Below are 21,417 nucleotides of genomic sequence, written 5' to 3' on the forward strand. Positions count from 1 at the left end.
AAGGTGTCCATAGATTATGAATTCAAATTTAAAAAATAGATTTTCATTAAACATTTAAAAGTGGCGATTCATCATTGCTTTTAAATAAAAAAGAAATAAAAGACAATAGATGATTTAATTGTGAATGTTACTATAATCAAAGGCATTTGAATATGTTTGGTGGGCTGAATTACTCAAAATTAAATCATTAAATAAATATTATATATGGAGATGTTTGTAGTAGAGCGTTTGCAGTATAAATGTCACTTCTGTAGAAACAAAAGTCAAGTCACCTTTATTTATATAGCGCTTTTTACAATACAGATGTTTTCAAAGCAACTTTACAGTGATAACAGGAAAATAATGCAACAAAGTTTGTTCCTGCTGTACAACAGATCTAGAAGAAAACACTGTCATAGTCCAGCTTAAGTAAGTTCAGTGTTGATTCATTTCTGTTGTAAAAAAGTTATTAATTTGGTTAATTTATCTATATAGCCGCTCTGGAGAAAACCGTGATGTCATCGTCCAGCTCAGTTCAGTTCTCATATAATGGTGTCAATGCAGATCAATAATATTGTTGAATATTAAGTGTCTCCAACTAAGCAAGCCAGAGGCAACAGTGGCAGGAACTCAAACTCCATCAGTGACAGAATGGAGAAGAAAACCTTGTCAGAAACCAGACTCAGTCTCTCAGTTCTCCTCTGACCAACGAACAAACAGTGTATGATTATGATTCAGGCATTACAGGTCAGAGGTCAGATTGGATCTGAATATTCGGATATTCAGTTTCATCTGGTTGAAAGTTTCCTTGTTTGACTTTGGATGAAGGATTGGATAATTCTGGAAAGTTACACAAACACATGTGTGTGTGATGATCACTGTGGGTTTGTGTCTGTTGATTCTGTTGAATGTGATTGTGTCTGTAGAGGCTCTTTATTCTCCATCAGCTGATCCAGAGAAGGTCAGACTAACATCTAAAACCTGTAAGTAAAACACTGACAGTCAAATGTGTGCGACATTATTGCATTATCAACTTTAGAACAACTAAAAGAAATTACTTAGATGATTAAGTGAGACATTATAATATAATACTGAGATACACGATTGTTAAAGCTTATCTATAATCCTGTATGACTGTCCTCTTTCTGTGTCACTGGGTCAGTTTTATTTATGATAAAGAAACTAGTGATAAATATTTACCATTATCTTTTATTGCAATTGACATTGACAATGATATTGAAAGCAAAATATTGAATTGTTTGAAATAAAAAGAAACTTGAAGATATTTGATTGTTGCTATAAACTATAATGAAAAAATAAATGAATTAAACTCTTATTAAACATGTTTTTAGTGAGTAATTCACCATCACAATGAAAGTAAACTAAGAAACTAAATTAACTTTTAATTAAAATATGAACAGTTTTAATCATCACTACTCACTCAAGCGTGTCCAGTTTATAATGTGGATCCTCCTTCAGATCAGAGAGCAGCTTCACATCTGAGTCTCTTAGTTTATTTCCAGTCAGATCCAGTTGTCTCAGGTGTGAGGGGTTTGATCTCAGAGCTGAAGTCAGAGCAGCACAATCTTCATCTGTAACACCACAACCCCTCAACCTGTAGAGAACAATGACACTCTTCAGTCTCTCAGTTCGGGATCTACAGCTCAGATAAGCAGGAACTTCATAATCAGAGACTTAATCCACGGCTCCATTAACAGGTCCAGTCTAAGGTTCAGACCCGCTTCTACAAACTGCTTGAGCGGGTTAGTTTCCATTTGATAAAAATTGCAAGAATATTCAATAACACTTTATTTAACAGTGTCCTTGTTACATATGTTACATGAACTTACCATAGAAATAACAGTAAATTATGCATACTTACATGCAACTAACCCTCAATCAAATCCTAATCCTACCCTTACCCTATAGTAAGTACATGTAGTTGCTTAATATTACTCAGTACTTAAATATATAATTACACTGTAACAATGACACCTTAAAATAAAGTGTAACCGAATATTGTTTTTTTATGCAAATACCCCAAATCATCAACATATCTGTATATGAACACGGCTGTCACATCTTTACATCATCCAGTCATGTTTAATCTATCATTAATATTGTAAAATGATGTCAGACACATTGGAAAAAATCTAATGAAAATAAAATCAACATTTCCATTAGTAAATTCACAGTAGATTTTTTTTGTATGGCAATCATTATTTACCATTAAAATAGAGGACTATGTTGGGACATTTTAGAAAATCTTACCACAGTAACTCCAGTTTACAGTGAGGATCCTGCAGTAGATCAGAAAGCTGCTTGACTCCTGAATCTCCTACTTTATTCCCTGACAGACTCAGATCTCTCAGGTGTGAGGGGTTTGATCTCAGAGCTGAAGTCAGAGCAGCACAACCTTCATCTGTAACACCACAATCACTCAACCTGTAGAGAACAATGACACTCTTCAGTCTCTCAGTTCAGGAAACACTGATATAAATGATATGATATATATGAATTTCTCCTCAACAGATTTGTATATGAAAGCAGTTGTCACCTCTTCACATCATCAAATCATGCTTATAACTATTGTTGTGGAAAATATGCAATTGTCCTGTTACAAGTATGCCTTTTTGTAAACTAGTTAAAGGTGCTCTAAGTGATGCTGGGAGTGTTGACATTCGAATTGTTGTCAAACAAAACGGAGGCTAGCTAGACCCTCCCTCCTCCTCATCCCATCTCCTCCCCCTCCCTTCCGGCATAAAGGAAAGTCAAAGTAGTCACTAAAAACAAAGTTAAGTTTTACTGATACTTCATTCAATGTGGAATGTCACCAAGTTAGATAAATGCTTTTATATATTGCAGAACAGAATGCAGAAAAAGAGAAACATTATCTTAATCGTTTCGCCACCTGAGGTTATAACTATAACTATAGCTCCCATACAAGGACGCAATAATAGCAAGATAACGTTAGCTTCGCGTTTCCCAGTGAGCATAAACAACGGCGGCGTCGTAAACAAATTTAGTCAAAGTTGTCAATAGCCTATAAATGAACATTCAAATCCATAACAAACAGTGGGTGAAAACAATAATTCACACAAATTGTCGCCCTACTGTGAATTTGCTTGACCATTTACAATAGAGATTGATCACTAGCTGAAACATATATGTTGTATTCACCAAAGCTAACGCTGACTGCATAGTTCTAGCTAATTACATCCTTGTGTTGGTTTGGCGAACATGAACGTCAATTTAGAAAGAAACATGGATTTACCTGTTCTGCAAAAACAGAGCAACTGAATGTCGGATTGGAAGCCCTTCTGCCAGCGGAGTTCTCGCCATATTTCGAGGGTTTTTCCGATGTAAATTCGGGACTTCGCGCGTTCCTTATCCTTGTCCCTCTTCTTTACAATTTGTTCATCGGAACATCGTCTCTTTAGTCGTGTGTCGGCCTTAATTCAAACTTCCCTCTTCATGTTTCTCTCTCGTCTCTCCTCCACACCCCCTTCATGTCCACGCGCACTAACCCCCAAACCACACCCCTCAAATTCTTCTTGTCGGTGATTGGCTGGAGCACTGTTTGTTGTGTTTCGTGGTGCGGGTGAGCCCAGTTTGTTTTGTTGCCGTTTGTGGAGCCTGTGGTGTCTACAGAGACCGCGTTTTTTTACAGTGTGTTCAGGGGACAGGCAGCTAGCGGATAGTGAGGAGATGTTTGCTGTATGTGACAAAAAATGTTTTGGCCTAAAAAACGCGTGACATGACTTAGAGCACCTTTAACCTGTAAATAATAAAACGATATTTAATTGAATCTAAGAAGCTTGTCTGTTAAAAGTCTTTGATTTCTAAAATACTGAACTGAACAGATCATGAAGAAGTCTTCTGACCTATATTTTGTGAGTATGAAAATTCAGATGTTTATGATTCAGGACAGATTCGACATACTTTCCCTAACCTGAGAATAATCAAAATAAGGTTAAAGGTGTCTAGAAATACGCACCATAAAACACTATCAAAAACTATCAAAAGTAAAATGACCCCAGAAAATTTGGAAAGAATCTAATGAAGATTAAACATCCTTTTCAGTTACTTGATGATAAACTTTTTTTTGTATATATTATTTTTGTATATCATTCATTGTTCACCACAGGAGAGAAACAGACGACATTGAGACTTTTATAAAATCTTACCACAGTTTCTCCAGTTTACAGTGAGGATCCTGCAGTAGATCAGAAAGCTGCTTGACTCCAGAATCTCCTACTTTATTCCATGACAGACTCAGTTCTCTCAGGTGTGAGGGGTTTGATCTCAGAGCTGAAGTCAGAGCAGCACAACCTTCATCTGTAACACCACAATTACTCAACCTGTAGAGAACAACGACACTCTTCAGTCTCTCAGTTCAGGAAACACTAATACAAATGATAAGATATATATGAATTTCTCCTTTCTCCTCAACAGATTTGTATATGAAAGCAGTTGTCACCTCTTCACATCATCCAATCATGCTTATAACTATTGTTGTGGAAAATATGCAATTGTCCTGTTACAAGTATGCCTTTTTATAAACTAGTTAACCTGTAAATAATAAAACTATATTTAATTGAAACTAAGAAGCTCGTCTGCCAAAAGTCTTTGATTTCTAATAAACTGAATGTCACGATCCACACAAGAACAGAAGAAAGGTAGATCCAATATGCAGTATGTGTTACTTTAATGTTAGGGTAATCCAATCTCATAAACAGTCCAGGCAAAGGTCAATATCCAATAGAGCAATCCAAACATAAACAGGAACAAAACAAAAGGCAAGAACAGAACTCGGAAGTGGTGTGATACAAACAAGGACTCCGTAACACATACTAAAACAGACAGGGTATAAATACACAGGTAAATGACAATGCTAATGGAGAATTGGCTGAGTGTAATAATGAGTGACAAGGGACAGCTGAGTGCAATGAAGAGACAAGGATCATGGGGAATGTAGTTTGAATGTGACAGACACCGTGGAGAAGGAGGACATCTAGTGGTGACCCAAAGAACACAACCCAGACACAACCCCCTCTCTACGGAGCGGCTACCAGACGCTCCAAGACGTGACAGACAAAACAAAAGTTCAGGCGGGAGGTGGACTGGTGGAGGATCAGGGGGAGGGATGGGGGGCCAGGTCCATGGAGGGAAACGGGGACAGGGAGTGACAGTCCATCTGGCAGCCAGGGCGGAGACGACAGTTCATCGGGTGGCCAGTGCGGAGCGGACAGTCCATCTGGCGGCCAGGGAGGAGACTTTCCCTCGGGCGGCCAGGGCGGAGACTTTCCCTCGGGCGGCCAGGGCGGAGACTTTCCCTCGGGCGGCCACGGCGGAGAAGACCCCTCGGGCGGCCACGGCGGAGAAGACCCCTCGGGCGGCCACGGCGGAGGCTCAGGAACAGACAACCCCCAGCTCAGGTTCAGGAACAGACACCACCGGCTCAGGCTCAGGCTCAGGAACAGACACCACCGGCTCAGGCTCAGGCTCAGGAACAGACACCACCGGCTCAGGCTCAGGAACAGACACCACCGGCTCAGGCTCAGGCTCAGGAACAGACACCACCGGCTCAGGCTCAGGCTCAGGAACAGACCCCACCGGCTCAGGCACAGACACCACCGGTTCAGGCTCAGACACAGGCTCGACGACGGCCATCTTGTCAGGGGAAACAGGCTCGGCAGGCGTGACGTGAACAGCCTCGGCGGCGGCCATCTTGTCCGAAGACCCAGGCTCGTCAGGCGTGACGTGAACAGGCTCGGCGGCGGCCATCTTGTCCGAAGACCCAGGCTCGGCAGGCGTGATGTGAACAGGCTCGGCGGCGGCCATCTTGTCCGAAGACACAGGCTCGGCAGGCATGATGTGAACAGGCTCGGCGGCGGCCATCTTGTCCGAAGACACAGGCTCGGCAGGCGTGACGTGAACATGCTCGGCGGCCCTCTTGTCCGAAGACCCAGGCTCGGCTGGCGTGACGTGAACAGGCTCGGCGGAGGCCATCCTGTCCGAAGACACAGGCTCTGGATCGGCAGACGTGCCAGGTCGCTGGGGTGGCGCCGGCAGGGCGAGCAGCTTGGGCGGGGCTGGCAGGGCGAGCAGCTCGGGCGAGACCGGCAGGGCAGGGTACCAGGGCGACGTGTCAGGGATGGCAGTCACCTCCGGGATGGCCTCCGGGTTAGGAGCCACCGGACAGGTCATTGAGGGGGCCTTTCTCCTCCTCCTCCTCCGTCTCCGGACCACCGGAACTGGGACCACCGGAACTGGGACCACCGGAACTGGGACCACCAGAACTGGGACCACCAGAACTGGGACCACCGGACTCGGGACCACCGGAACTGGGACCACCGGACTCGGGACCACCGGAACTGGGACCACCGGAACAGACACGGAGGAGGTCTTCCTTCTCCTCCTCTGTTTCTGATGGCAATGTGCAGGTTCTGAGCTGGGCGGAATCAGCGGCGGATAGGGCTCTGGGCTGGACCTCACCAACCCAGAGTCGAAGGGGGGCCATGGTAGAGAGTGGTGTTGAACTCCCTCTCGCCCATCCACTCCTCTGCGACCTCCCCGGGACCCACGGAAAATGACTAAGCGGGTTCCCTTAAAACAATCTCTCCTCTCCCGCTCGGTGGCTGGGAAAGAGAAGTTAGAGTACATACCGCTGGATCTAGTGCAGGACGGAGTCCTTCTGTCACGATCCACACAAGAACAGAAGAAAGGTAGATCCAATATGCAGTATGTGTTACTTTAATGTTAGGGTAATCCAATCTCATAAACAGTCCAGGCAAAGGTCAATATCCAATAGAGCAATCCAAACATAAACAGGAACAAAACAAACGGCAAGAACAGAACTCGGAAGTGGTGTGATACAAACAAGGACTCCGTAACACATACTAAAACAGACAGGGTATAAATACACAGGTAAATGACAATGCAAATGGGGAATTGGCTGAGTGTAATAATGAGTGACAAGGGACAGCTGAGTGCAATGAAGAGACAAGGATCATGGGGAATGTAGTTTGAATGTGACAGACACCGTGGGGAAGGAGGACATCTAGTGGTGACCCAAAGAACACAACCCAGACACTGTGACACTGAACTGAACAGATCATGAAGAAGTCTTCTGACCTATAGATTGTGATTATGAAAATTCAGATGCTTATGATTTAGGACAGATTTGACGTACTTTACCTAACCTGAGAATAATCAAAATAAGTTTAAAGGTGTCTAGAAATACGCACCATAAAACACTATCAAAAACTATCAAAAGTAAAATGACCTCAGAAGCTTTGGAAATAATCTAATGAAGATTAAATATCCTTTTCAGTTACTTGATGGTAAACTTTTCTAGTATATATAATTTTTTTATATCATTCATTGTTCACCACAGGAGAGAAACAGACAACATTGAGACTTTTATAAAATCTTACTTGAGTTTCTCCAGTTTACAGTGAGGATCCTGCAGTAGATCAGAAAGCTGCTTGACTCCAGAATCTCCTACTTTATTCTCAGACAGACTCAGTTCTCTCAGGTGTGAGGGGTTTGATCTCAGAGCTGAAGTCAGAGCAGCACAACCTTTATCTGTAACACCACACTCACTCAACCTGTAGAGAACAATGACACTCTTCAGTCTCTCAGTTCAGGATCTACAGCTCCAGATAAGCAGGAACTTCACAATCAGAGACTTAATCCACAGCACCATTAACAGGTCCAGTCTAAGGTTCAGACCCGCTTCTACAAACTGCTTGAGGGGGTTAGTCTCCATATCATAAAAATGGCAAGAATATTCAATAACACTTTATTTAACAGTGTCCTTATTATGTTACATGAACTTACCATAGTAATAACAGTAAATTATGTATACTTACATGCAACTAACTCTCAACCAAATCCTAATCCTACCCTTACCCTATAGTAAGTACATGTAGTTGCTTAATATTACTCAGTACTTAAATATATAATTACTCTGTAACAATGACACCTTAAAATAAAGTGTAACTCTTTACATCATCCAGTCATGTTTAATCTATCATTAATATTGTAAAATGATGTCAGACACATTGGAAAAAATCTAATGAAAATAAAATCAACATTTTCATTAGTAATTTCACAGTAGATTTTTTTTGTAAGGCAATCATTATTTACCATTAAAATAGAGGACTATGTTGGGACATTTTATACAATCTTACCCCAGTATCTCCAGTTTACAGTGAGGATCCTGCAGTAGATCAGAAAGCTGCTTGACTCCAGAATCTCCTACTTTATTCCATGACAGACTCAGTTTTCTCAGGTGTGAGGGGTTTGATCTCAGAGCTGAAGTCAGAGCAGCACAATCTTCATCTGTAACACCACAATCCCTCAACCTGTAGAGAACAATGACACTCTTCAGTCTCTCAGTTCAGGATCTACAGCTCAGATAAGCAGAACTTCACAATCAGAGACTTAATCCACAGCACCATTAACAGGTCCAGTCTAAGGTTCAGACCCGCTTCTACAAACTGCTTGAGCGGGTTAGTCTCCATATCATAAAAATTGCAAGAATATTCAATAACACTTTATTTAACAGTGTCCTTATTACATGTTACAAAAACTTACCATAGTAATAACAGTAAATTATGCATAATTACATGCAACTAACCCTCAACCAAATCCTAATCCTACCCTTACCCTATAGTAAGTACATGTAGTTGCTTAATATTACTCAGTACTTAAATATATAATTACATTGTAACAATGACACCTTAAAATAAAGTGTAACCGAATATTGTTTTTTTATGCAAATACCCAAAAATCATCAACATATCTGTATATGAACACGGTTGTCACATCTTTACATCATCCAGTCATGTTTAATCTATCATTAATATTGTAAAATAATGTCAGACACATTGGAAAGAATCTATTGAAAATAAAAGCAACATTCCCATTAGTAATTTCACAGTAGATTTTTTTATTTTTTTTTATGGCAATAATTATTTAACATTAAAATAGAGGACTATGTTGGGACATTTTATACAATCTTACCACAGTTTCTCCAGTTTACAGTGAGGATCCTGCAGTAGATCAGAGAGCTGCTTGACTCCAGAATCTCCTACTTTATTCAATGTCAGATCCAGTTCTCTCAGGTGTGAGGGGTTTGATCTCAGAGCTGAAGTCAGAGCAGCACAACCTTCATCTGTAACACCACAATTCCACAACCTGTAGAGAACAATGACACTCTTCAGTCTCTCAGTTCAGGAAACACTGATATAAATGATAAGATATATATGAATTTTTCCTTTCTCCTCAACAGATTTGTATATGAAAGCAGTTGTCACCTCTTCACATCATCCAATCATGCTTATACCTATTGTTGTGAAAAATATGCAATTGTCCTGTTACAAGTATGCCTTTTTGTAAACTAGTTAACTGTAAATAATAAAACTATATTTAATTGAATCTAAGAAGCTCGCCTGCCAAAAGTCTTTGATTTCTAAAATACTGAACTGAACAGACCATGAAGAAGTCTTCTAACCTATAGATTGTGATTATGAAAATTCAGATGCTTATGATTTAGGACAGATTTGACGTACTTTACCTAACCTGAGAATAATCAAAATAAGGTTAAAAGTGTCTAGAAAACACTAATAAGCACCATAAAACACTATCAAAAGTAAAATGACCTCAGAAGCTTTGGAAAGAATCTAATGAAGATTAAATATCCTTTTAAGTTACTTGATGGTAAACTTTTTTTGTCAGTGTTTCCCATAGGTTGAGAATGTACTTGTGGTGGGCAGGGCGAAGTGGCGCGGCGCTGATTTGAGCGGGTTCAGAATAAACTAGTCAAACAAAGGTTTATGAACTCAAAATACTCAATATCCTTAAGAAATCATTTAGAAATAATGTAGAAATTCATATTATGCATAAATTCATAAAATTTACTACAAGCATGAACAAATATTTTCATAATGAAAACTATTTTCAAAGTTGACAGTTTCTGTCTGAGCAATTAATTTTTTTCTGCTTTGAAAACAACTTTCTAAGGCCTGCCTGTACGGATCGGCTTCAGGGGCAGTCCTTGAAGTTTATTTCGCATGTCAGTTTTGATCTGAAATAGAAACAAACTTACATCACCATTTTGGAAGATAGCACAAGAGAAAATTAACTGACAATTTTCAAATTGTGCTTTCTTGCATTATGGTTTAAAATCACTTACCTTGTTCATTGCTGAGAAGTCTTGCTCAAAATTTAATATTGTTTAAGGTGTTATGGAAATTTTATATTTTACTCTTTCCCATTTACTTCTCAGATATTGTGTGGGTTTTTCCTTTGATTTAGCTTGTGATTCTCTCTCAGTGTGCATGTATGTCACCTGGCATGAACGAGTTCCTATTCAGGAAAGACAGAGAGGGTTGAAGAACAATTGTCTCGATCTGGTTTTACGGGGGGAGCAGGAAAATAAACTAGCTCGATCTGGTTTTACGGGGGGAGCAGGAAAATTACAGGAGAAGAGACTGTATAAAAGACTGTCTGGTTTCTGTGTGATTAGGTCTTGTTCCTATCACGAGGTAGCTGTCGTGGTATTTTTTTGTGAACAAACCTCTTAAAGAGAATAAAACTTCTTCTCTTTAATACAAATTGACTTTGAATGTTTCTTATGCCTGATGCTGTTTTGTTAGTTATTGTTTTTGCTATAACAATTGGCGACCCAGATGGGACTTCATGAGGTTTCTTCTGGTCCTGAGAAAGCGTATTGACGGACTGATCACCCTAAAGCACAAAAGGCTTTAGTCTTACCTCGCTGAAATTGAGAGAGAAGAGCCAAAACTGCTATATCAGGGCCAGGAGGAACCCACTGGAATCAGAAAAGAACTCAGCAGCAGTAAAAGCTTCTCGGGTAAGAGAGAGTAAAATTATTTTAATTTGTGTGGTGTAATGTGATATAACTGTGGGTGAACCATAGTGGCTGGAACTATCTCTTTGGTACGGGCAGAGAAGGTTTTCGAGGGGGAGATTATCAAATCAAGTCAAGTCAAGTATATTTGTATAGCGCTTTTCACAATACAGATTGTATCAAAGCAGCTTCACGGTATTAAATCAAAATAATACTAGATTAATAGATTAAATAATAGATTGTAACCAGAATATATTTATTAAGCTTTGTGAATACACAAACACAAAAGTCAAGTAAATTGTATGCCGAAAACTTGCTCGTAAAAGTGGACGGAAGAGCCACACGGACGGAAGAGCCACACCTGATTAATTAGGTTTACTCAAAATCTCTGTAACCTGAGGAAGTCTCGCAAAAGTGGACGAAAGAGCCACAAGTGGACGGAAGAGCCACACCGGACTAATTAGGTGAACCAGAATCAGTCGAGCGCTGGAAAGTATTTTATTTGATGTATGCCTTCTAACAACTGGCTGGGGACTACAGCTGGAAAAGGGATTGTCCACGTCATTATAAACTAATAAACTAAACTAAACTAAAGTGCTCACGGGAAAATTGAGTAAACTGTAATTACAGGAAGCATATTTGCTAAACCTTGCCGATTTGAGGTGACAAAATCGGATCTGTCAGAGACGTCTCACAGATTATTAGACGCGTGTCGAAGGAAAATCCAGGAGAGAGAGTGTCAGCCAATATGGGGTTATCTAACAGTAGGCCTAAACCAGAAAATTTTTACACACCAGTTTTCGATCAAATGAAAAAAAATTACGGCCAGAAATGCATGCAAGAAATTGGGAAACGGATAATTGTTTAACAAAAGGGTTGTTGTAGTTGTGTTCAGCATGAGTGTAAAACTGTGAACAGACAGTAGTTTGTTGAACTGAAGAAGATAGAAGAAAACGAAAATAAATGCAGAAAGAACTAGCATTTAGGGAAAGATAGTAGGAAGATAGAATATTTTTATGATTAACAGGGATTAACATGATATAAAGATAAGGAATCATGTTTCATTAAGTAGAATGAAGAAAAAAAATTCAATATTTTAGAGATAAAATAATCAGGGATGCACATAAGTGGTGCGCAGGTGCGCATGCGCTACCCAATTAAACAATGCATACCAGATGAATTGCCGCAACCCTCATTTGCGTACCTACGATTTGGGGATAGATAGGTGCGCAATCTGTGGTGTTGGATAGGCCTCAGAACTAGAGATGCGCGGATGGGCTATTTCATCCGCAACCGCATCGCAAAACTCATCATCCGTCCGCCATCCATCCGCACCAACGTTTTTGACCAATTTTCAAAACCGCACCCGCCCGCCATCCGCTGATTGGGCAATGCAAGGCGCTGCTGATGACAGCCGCGAGACTAGAAAACTCTCTTACCTCAGAATATCAGCAGTGAACTCAGTCTCCGATCGGCGCACATGGACAAAAATAAATAAATTGTTTAAATAAATAAATAGCCTAAATTAAACGAACTTCGGCAAACCTGACCGTACAATATTTTCATTGTAGCCTAATAGAAAACGCATTTTGGCACATCATTTAGGATTTTTCGTTGGTGTGCCATCAGCTAGCCTATGCCTACAAAAGACAGATGAAATTTAATATTAATAATTGATCCATGTCGGTATACACAGCCTAATATTTTACACTTAGGCTATAATTAAAAAATAGCCTAAACAATCAAGATAGCCTATTTACTTTTTTATTTATTAAAACCAGGAAATTGGTTAATGAAACATGGATTAAAATTAAGATACAATTAATACAAAACGAAATTCGCTTCAAAGAAAGGCTTTGTGCTTTCTGTTTGAGGTCTCTGTGAAAGTTTGAAAGTCTTTTAGTGCCGCGGCGCTTTCAGAGTGGTCGCGTCCGTAATGGAGAACTGTCACTCACGTAAGATTGTTTTTTCCTCATAAATGACAAAATGCTTAAAAAAAAAAAAGACAAACTATCAATTAAAAAAAAAAAAAAAATATATATATATATATATATATATATATATATATATATATATATATATATATATATATATATATATATAAAAAGGATGGATTTATAGCGTTTTGGGGGGGGGGGGGGGGGGGGGGAATGGATGGATGACCTTCTATTGCCTTTGTTTTTAATTCTCCTTTTTTGAGTTTGTCACGTAAAGTTACCTCCTTCGCCGGCGTTGCCATCTCTGATAATAACAAGCAGTCTGCATAGACTCGACCAGGCCATATTAGCCTACTGCCTGATAAACAATTTGACTATTTTAAAGTGTGCTCGATTATTTTTATTTTTTTTGGATGTAGGTATAGTGAGATAACAATATTTAACAATATATTATGCATCCCATTAATTGTTCCTCCCGTGAGGTGGGTTAAGGAAAAAATGCATTTGAAAATGTGAGGACCAAGCAACAACCCCAGGTTCTCCCCTGAGAACAAGACCAAAAATGTTATGTGCACCCCTGAAAATAATTATTGAAATGATGTTTATTTTGACAACCATTGTCTTTTGAACCTAAAGGGTCCAGCTATGCTGGGAGTATAGCAACAGCGCTTGCTTGTTCAACCCAGCTTCCGGATGTTAATATACGTGATTTGTAATCAGTGTTGTTGATGATAACACAATTAGATAGATGTAAAGACAGCTATGTCCGAAGATTTGGGAAATCAATAATGTACAAAGTCAGATATTTTGTTGAAATTAAGTCATTGAAAGACAAGGACATTGTCTATTTTATAAAGGAAATTATGTGTTGGATATAATTTCCCTAGACACGTGTGACTAAAGTTAATCAGAAACTTTGTGAAACCCGCTTAGAATATTTAGATTTTCCATGTCGCTTATGGAAATTAATGTTCTGCCAATAATAATGATGTGAATGTGCTTTATTGTATTAATGTTATGAAAACAAGGTTATTTAAGAATAGATTGCCATATTTTTATAACAAGAGTTGAAGGTGCAAGTGGCTAGGATAGCTGTCTGTGTAATTTAGAGACTGAGAACAAGATTTGAGGAATCTTGTGATTTCTGTGAAACAGTAGAGATAAGTGGGACTGAATAATTATAATACAATCTTGTGATTTAAGTTGAATCTGCAACCTAACCGTTTGATAGAAGAATAAGCTTTTAAAACCAGTGTTAATGAAATTGATGACATGCTGAATTTCTTTATACTGTATGAAGAGTAACTGAATAGTCCTGATACAAAAGAGAGCAAATGCTGTAAGCAGCTCTGCTCTGAAGCTCTCAGTTTAAAGAGATTTGCAGATTATGTTTTTGTAAAAGTTTGATTCTGATTGGAAAGATAAACTTTGACTGGCTCCAAACAAAGAAAGTGCCAAAATAACACAAATTTAAAGAAAAGTCTGTGTTAATATGGGTTAGAAAGTAAATCAATGTTAATATGATGAAGATTATGATTCTGCTATTGTAATTGAATTTGCAGCTGGGACAGTGTGGGAAAATGCAGAGAACTTATCAGTGGCTCTGTTTGCATTTCCTGAATAAAACACACTGCTTCAGGGGTGTAAAGTAGGGTGGAGATGTTAGAAAGATCACAGTGATAAGACTGTAGGCAGAATAACAGAGTGTTTTACTGCGGTCAGCGGGGTCATTCAGTGACTGTAAAATGCCCACTGTATGACTGTAAAAGTAAATGAGGGAGAAAAGAAAGTTGATAGATGGAACTTTTGAAAGTTGTTAAGAAGATTGAAAGATATTAAGTGTAAGGAATTCCTTTTGAAAGGAAAGAACTATAAAAAGTACCGGTTGACGTAAAATTACAGATGAGCTAAATGAGTTGCAAAATATTTTAAAAGTACCAGTCACTAAAAGGATGATTGTGTTTTGAATGAAACGCTTTGATAAGGTTTTAGATGATATAGAGAGACAAATCTAACGAATGATTTATAGCGATAATAAAAAAAATGTATGACAAGCAGAGAGCGCAGTCTCAAAAGTTAGTATGAATCATAGAAGCAGATTGATAAACTCCTAGAGAAAACATTGAAGTCGGGTATTAAATTATGGTAATTGGAAACCTGACAACTAAAATTGAAATGAAATTTGAAACGTTATTAAGAACTAGAATATTATTATTTCTTTAAGATGAAATAAGCAGAAGCAGTGTTACAGGATTAACAGTTGCTAAATGTAAAATGTGTAAGAAGGCATTTGATTAAACAAAAGCTTGTTAATGTTGATTTTAAAAGATAAGCTTGTGATTTGGCCAAAACAGGTTTGCTTATCTAAATCTGGCATGTGCTGTGACTGAAACTGCCAAAGTTTCAGTGCAACAGAGACTCATTCTGAGTGGAAATTTGTAATGTCTAAATTACAATACATGTAATTTATGGAAAAGATGCCTTAAGATGGGCTAAAGAAGATAAAAGATGGTAGATAAAGTCTGAAGTTAAAAGTTTATGAGAATGCAGTGTATCAGTCCTGAATGCCTCAAGAGTCTCTCTCTCATTCAATGCCAGCTGAAAGCTGTCGTCTGAGCCTGTGTAAAGCACAGTGTTCCAGTTGAAAATCATAGATATGGAAAAGCTCAAACAAATCATGCTATAGGCAGTTCAGATTTGATAAATTTAGAGGACAATTTGTAAATGTTTTAGAAATAAATCTGAATGATTTAAAGTAAGTCTTTAAAATAATAATGCAGACCTTAAATTATAGAAGTGACATTTTTGACTAGTTTATTTGGGACCACTTGATATTAGTCTGATGTCTGATATTAGCCTCCACCATGAAACAGGGCCGATGGCTCCGGCTACAGAAGTAACAGTACACTGAATGTACGGTTGTGATCTAAATTCACTGAGTATAATCTAAGCAGCTAAGTTGCTGCCTTTAAAATGATTAATGAATTTAAGTGATTAAATACTGCGGTTATTTAACCTGTCTCCCTATGTTTAACACTAGTAGGCAGTCCGAATGGCTCTGATGACTCTTGAATGCGCCTTTTCCTAAGCTCCAGAAAACAACAGATTATGTTGAAGAAAATGGTCACAGATTCTGTAATGGGGAAGAGCGGTTACCAGTGTGTACGAAGTGATTACCCCAGGGACGGGTAAGATCCTCTTTGGCCAGAGGGCAACCTAAGACAGGGGGGTCACGCCACAAACACTGGGCATTTCCTGATGGAGGTGTTTTTATGTGAGATGGATATGAGAGTGGCGCTGATTGACTGAGAGGCCACCAGCATCAGCAGATCATTGAGAGGCGAGATGAGCTGTGAGAAGTTACGGCAGTCTGACCCAGAAAATGTGAGTTCCTCTATATACCACTCACCAGAAACCGCGTTGATTGTATGGCTTGTTTTCCATTGTGACAAGTGTCTGCAACTATGCCAGGGAGACAACACCCTGAAGAAAAGAAAATTATTGCTTAAGAGCTAATGGAAACGGGCTTTTAAGAGCCAACTGAGACCGTGAGGTGATTGTCATTATTTTTTTGTGGAGACAGTAACAAAACGTATTAATTTATATAAGGAACATGATGTTGGTTTGCTTATGGGCAAGGAAAAATGTTTGATATTGAACTAGTTTTAACTCCTGAAGGTCGTTAGACATGGTGGTGGCTAAAGATGAGAACAGCTTGTGATGAGTCAAGAGAAATTTCTGGAAAACGAAGGTTAGGGAATTGAGTATTTAAACTAAAAATAACCTTAGAAAAAGATCATAATATAATGTATTTTAGATTGTTGTAATGGTTCTAATTTGAGTCAAACATTTGTATTTTGACATTTGTGAACTATTAAGGGTTGACTATGACTATGATTATTTTAGTTACAGTCCTAGGAGGCTGTTGAAAAGATTATATAGTGAGAGAGAAAGAGACTGCTTGAGTGGAGGAAGGGATGGTACTCTGTCTGTCCTTCTGTTATCAGTCAGCCAAAGAAAGCTGAAGCAAAGTAATAATAATGCACCAAAACAATCCAGCTGACTTTTCTAAAATCAAATGAATAATGAACAGACATGCTTTGAAACTGGTTAAGAGGCCATAAAAACATTAGATAAAAGATACAGGAAAATGTAAGGTTAAAATGTCATTTAAAATTGTAATCTTTTTAGAGAAAAGATATGAATAAGAAATATGGTCAGGGATGAGTGTGAGTGTTAATTCATGTTTTGTACAGTATGTGTTAGTTAAGGACAACTATCCTGTCTGAATAGTGTGTATAAATTTGTCATTAACCTCTGGAAAGAGTGTTTTAGCATTATAGATGGGTTAAGGCAAATGACAAATTTGAAAGTAAGCTGAGGATTGTGAGTCAATCTGATGAGAAGGCAACACAGAACATAGGACGAGCCTTAAGTTGATTGATCATCGAGCTCTGTCTGTTAATTGTTATTTTGGTCATTTATGATGTGCAGTAAATTTGAATTACTTTCTGGACAGGTTTAATTATTGATGTGTAAATTAGAATTGTGAAGTCGTAGATAGCCGTCAGTCATGTGTTGAGAAAATGTTATAGATTTGACAGCAAAAAACACGTAGGCTAAGTAAATATCAGATTATCCAGAGAGCCCTTAACAGTTATGTATTGTAAAAAGGGGGAGATTGTTATTCGACTGACGTTGACGAAGTGTGGAAACCACAACCTGACCTGACCAATTGATGACCTGGAGAATGTTTGTAGACGACTGAATTGCGAGACCAACAGCAGGCCTGAAAAGCAGGATACGCTGTGAGACTCTGGGCCGTTGCCTTAAAACAATTTGATAAGAAGATGAAATTGTGGCTTTAAGTAATATTTTTGTTTAAGAGGCAAAGAAAGATGTCTAAATGAAATTTGGCTGAAGGACAACGTTTGGGTTAGCAAACTTTATCCAAACAAATGTTACCAAATAAATATGAACAAATATTGCAGTTTTCCTGTAGCTCAAACATTAGAGTTTGGCACCTGTAACGCCAAGGTCATGGGTTCGATTTCCGAGGGAAAGCAAGAACTGATAAGAATGTAAATGTGTATCTTGAAATGTAAGTCGCTTTGGATAAAAGCGTCTGATAAATGTAAGAGAATCTTATTATGTTAAATTGATGCACAAGAGGTTTACTAAGGGGTTCACATTTGCTGAAAGCATTCGCACAGGTGGGAAGATAAATGTTGGAAGGACACTGGGTTTAATTGGGTAAAAACCCTGCAAGAAGTCATTTTTCCCCCGAACAAAATTGCTGTGTGCATTGTTTGTATTTTTAAGTGTGCTAATAACAAGAATTGTTTCGACAGGAAACGCCAGGGCAGATGCGGCAGCACAGCAGACAAAAGAAAACTATGTGACAATAACCTCAACATTTGTTTTTCTTTACAGAAGATGCAGACTTTTGCGCACATGGCATGGGCAAAGACACACACACATGAACAAATGGTCAGATAAGAGCCTTTCAACTCTTCAGAGGGGTCAGAAGGACAGGAAAGCCCAGGGGGTCAAAAGGACCATTTGCATTTAGGAAAGCCCCAGGGGGTTAGAAGGACCTTTTGTCTAAAACCAGCTGATCTTGTCATACAGGAGTGAACGGGCAGGGCAGACTGTGCCCAGTGAAAACAATGGCTATGGATGAATTTGACTAGTTATCCTGGCCTGGGTTATTATTGTGGCAGAAAGGTGCCACACCTGCGCAGCGCATAACTGAAAAATTTTATTTTTCAGGATGTCGGAACGGATTGCATCAAACAGAACTGATTCTGTTCCAAATGTATAAATATTGTTTTGTTAACATGAGCAACGTGGGTTGAGTGTTTTTCAGGGGAAAAGGACCCTGAGTGCTATTTAATGAGCAAGAAATTATCCGATGATATGTTTCAGGTTGAAAATTCCACAGGTCACACCAAAAGGGACGACAAGACAAGCGGTCACTAATAAAATCACTTAAGGTCTCCATTCACAGGTGACAGCAGACAGTAAATGACTCATTCCAGTGGGGGTGCGATCGTGATCTAAGGGAAAATCTTGTAAGGATTTGAAAATGATTGGAGAGTGTTAGACCTGGATCCAAGCATCTCACCTTAAACTACACCAACCAACATCAGCAACCCCACACGCCAACGCAAATAATAAAGTGGGTGATCAAGGATATGTGCTAGAAACATTCCTCTCCTGCCAACGATGGAAAGACCATTGCAACGGCGCGCAAAGTGTCAAAATGGTGAAAACGGAACATCCATGAGGCAACAAGATGATCAACAGACCTGGAGGAAAATGTTGACCAATTAATGGTTGAAGAAAAGTTTTATGATTTTATTTGATTGAATCAAACTAGGTATTGACTTGTTAGGTGCAAATGTAGAAAATCTATTAACTGATGTGTAATAAGCTATGAAAGACAGTCCGCAATGGAAGTATTAGAGGGAATTTTGAACAACTACATTGGTTAGAAGGATGCAGGGTCTGAAATGAGGGTCTGGTTCTCAACCAAAAATATTTGATCAAAACTAATGTTAATGAAACTAAATCGTTTATCAGAGAATGATAAAGAGGAGGAATTGTTATGGAAATTTTATATTTTACTCTTTCCCATTTACTTCTCAGATATTGTGTGGGTTTTTCAGTCTATATATTGTTTAGTTTATGTTGTTTAAATGGATATCATATAGACCACTGGTTATCAAACTTTTTAGAGTGGCATGCCTAAGGCTTTTAACATCCTTTTGCATACGTCCTCTCTGCAGTCACACCTTTTTCAGTAAGGGACAATATTTTGTAGGGCTGGGAGAAAGAAATCAATTCACCTAGGTATCTCGATTTTTTTTTAAACGATTTTAAAATCAAATTTTTTTTTATTACAGAATTGATATTAATTCAAATTAAATTTGCTTTATTTTTGCCCTTGCTTATAGATGAGGTTGTCAGAAGTTAGCCACTTTCGTTTCAACAGAGGATGAAAAGTGTCGTTATCTTTGAGTGTTCAGTGTTGAGCTTTTCTATAGACTAATGCTGAGATTTCAGATAGTGAAAACTATAACTTCTGACAGTAGCCTATAATTATTTCTGTGATACAATAGTTGAAATTATCATAGAAGTACTGGGATAAAAGTTTAAAGTTCAAATATAAACACTGATGTCTACGATAGCAATCAAAATAGAGTAAATCAGCTTTTTTTATCGATTACATTGTTTTGCCACAAGGTGGCGACAAGTGACTTAAAAATGTATTTGTTATTGAATCATTTATTATCATTTATCATTTATCATTTTTTAAAGAGAATGTAGTACTGTATGTTTCTAAAATAAGTCTATGAATTGTTTTTGTAAATATGACTTATCATATACATCATGTATAGTCTGTAAAAGTGTATGATATTAAAGGACAAGTTCGGTATTTTACACTTAAAGCCCTGTTTACAGATCGTATCTGATGAAATAGAACGGTTAAGATTAAAATTTGGACACATGCTCCTGTCCCGGGAAATTATAGGTTTATTTCGCTTTTGTGGACCTATTTTGCCAAACGCGTCACACCCGTGATTCTTCCGTTGAGAGCTTGAATAATAGACACTCCAGCCCAGATGGTGGCGATAATGCACCTTTGCCAATTGCAAGCAAACCACGGGCATTTCATTGAATACACAGAAGAAGCAGAAGAAGAAGCGGCGGAGTAATACCGTAAAGGTGCTGTGGTCTCACAGCACGTCCTATTAAGTCAATGGAGTTGGACAAAAACTACGATAAAACCTGTTGGAATGCATCTTTTTCAGCGATTTTTGAGTGAAGATATCAGTGAACACCCCTGACCACTCGGTGAGTTTCACGTCTTTGTAAACGAAAGTTTAATGTGTTTTTAGGACGGAATCTTCCAGTGCATATTGGCAACCATTGTGGAGGTGGGGGGGGGAGCGAAATAAACCTAAAATTCTCGGGACAGCAGCATGTGTCCAAATTTTAATCTTAACCGTTCTATTTCATCAGATACGATCTGTAAACAGGGCTTTAAGTGTAAAATACCGAACTTGTCCTTTAAGTGATGTTCATTTTCAACACAGTTTTGTCAGTATTTTATTTACAACAAAATAATAGCTCCAACGAAAGCCACAGCAGAACAGCAGCATTCATTCATAAATACAGATATTTGCTTCATTACTGTATGAATTAATGACTCGATGACTCACTCATAAAGACAATGACTTACTGCCACCTACTGGCGGTTTTAATCTAATATTCAAAAGCATCACTTCGTTTTAACCATCATTGCATATTTCTCTACTGAACTTTTTTATTTATTTAAAGCATTATTTATTTTATTAAGGTATTTGTACAAGTAAAAAAATGCACTGGAAAAATCGATTCAAGGGGGCAAATACGTAGAAGGATGTAAAAAGCAATACACATACCAAGGGCAGAAAGTAATATACAGAGAGGTCACTTGCAAAGTTAGGTTAAAGATACAAACAAAGAGGGATTCAAGCAAATAGCATCAATAACAAGGTATAATTTACAGACTGTGAGCTGAAGAGTAATATTCAGAGAAAAAATGTGTTTTTAAGAGGTTTTTGAAGGAGA

At 38.4% G+C, this 21,417-nt stretch overlaps 1 protein-coding gene across 28 annotated transcripts in view; it reads right to left on the bottom strand.

Annotated features, from left to right (window-relative positions):
* Nucleotides 1–289: 289 nt before the first annotated feature.
* Nucleotides 290–21,417, bottom strand: part of LOC309511328 (protein NLRC3-like) — a 30,623-nt gene continuing 9,495 nt past the window's right edge. For 13 of the 28 annotated variants that reach the window (XM_082186470.1, XM_082186469.1, XM_082186486.1 and 10 more), the window contains 7 exons: nucleotides 9,013–9,186; nucleotides 8,178–8,351; nucleotides 7,419–7,592; nucleotides 4,167–4,340; nucleotides 2,251–2,424; nucleotides 1,421–1,594; nucleotides 290–960 (listed from right to left, as the gene is read on the bottom strand). In XM_082186470.1, the coding sequence (XP_082042596.1) occupies nucleotides 954–960; nucleotides 1,421–1,594; nucleotides 2,251–2,424; nucleotides 4,167–4,340; nucleotides 7,419–7,592; nucleotides 8,178–8,351; nucleotides 9,013–9,186 (1,051 nt within the window). In that variant the 3' untranslated portion in view covers nucleotides 290–953. The remainder of the gene's footprint in view (nucleotides 961–1,420; nucleotides 1,595–2,250; nucleotides 2,425–4,166; nucleotides 4,341–7,418; nucleotides 7,593–8,177; nucleotides 8,352–9,012; nucleotides 9,187–21,417) is intronic. The other 15 variants (XM_082186464.1, XM_082186490.1, XM_082186465.1 and 12 more) reach the window with 15 other exon arrangements.

The sequence above is a fragment of the Leuciscus leuciscus genome, assembly GCF_965113295.1.
Source record: "Leuciscus leuciscus genome assembly, chromosome: 12".
NCBI lineage: Eukaryota > Metazoa > Chordata > Actinopteri > Cypriniformes > Leuciscidae > Leuciscus > Leuciscus leuciscus.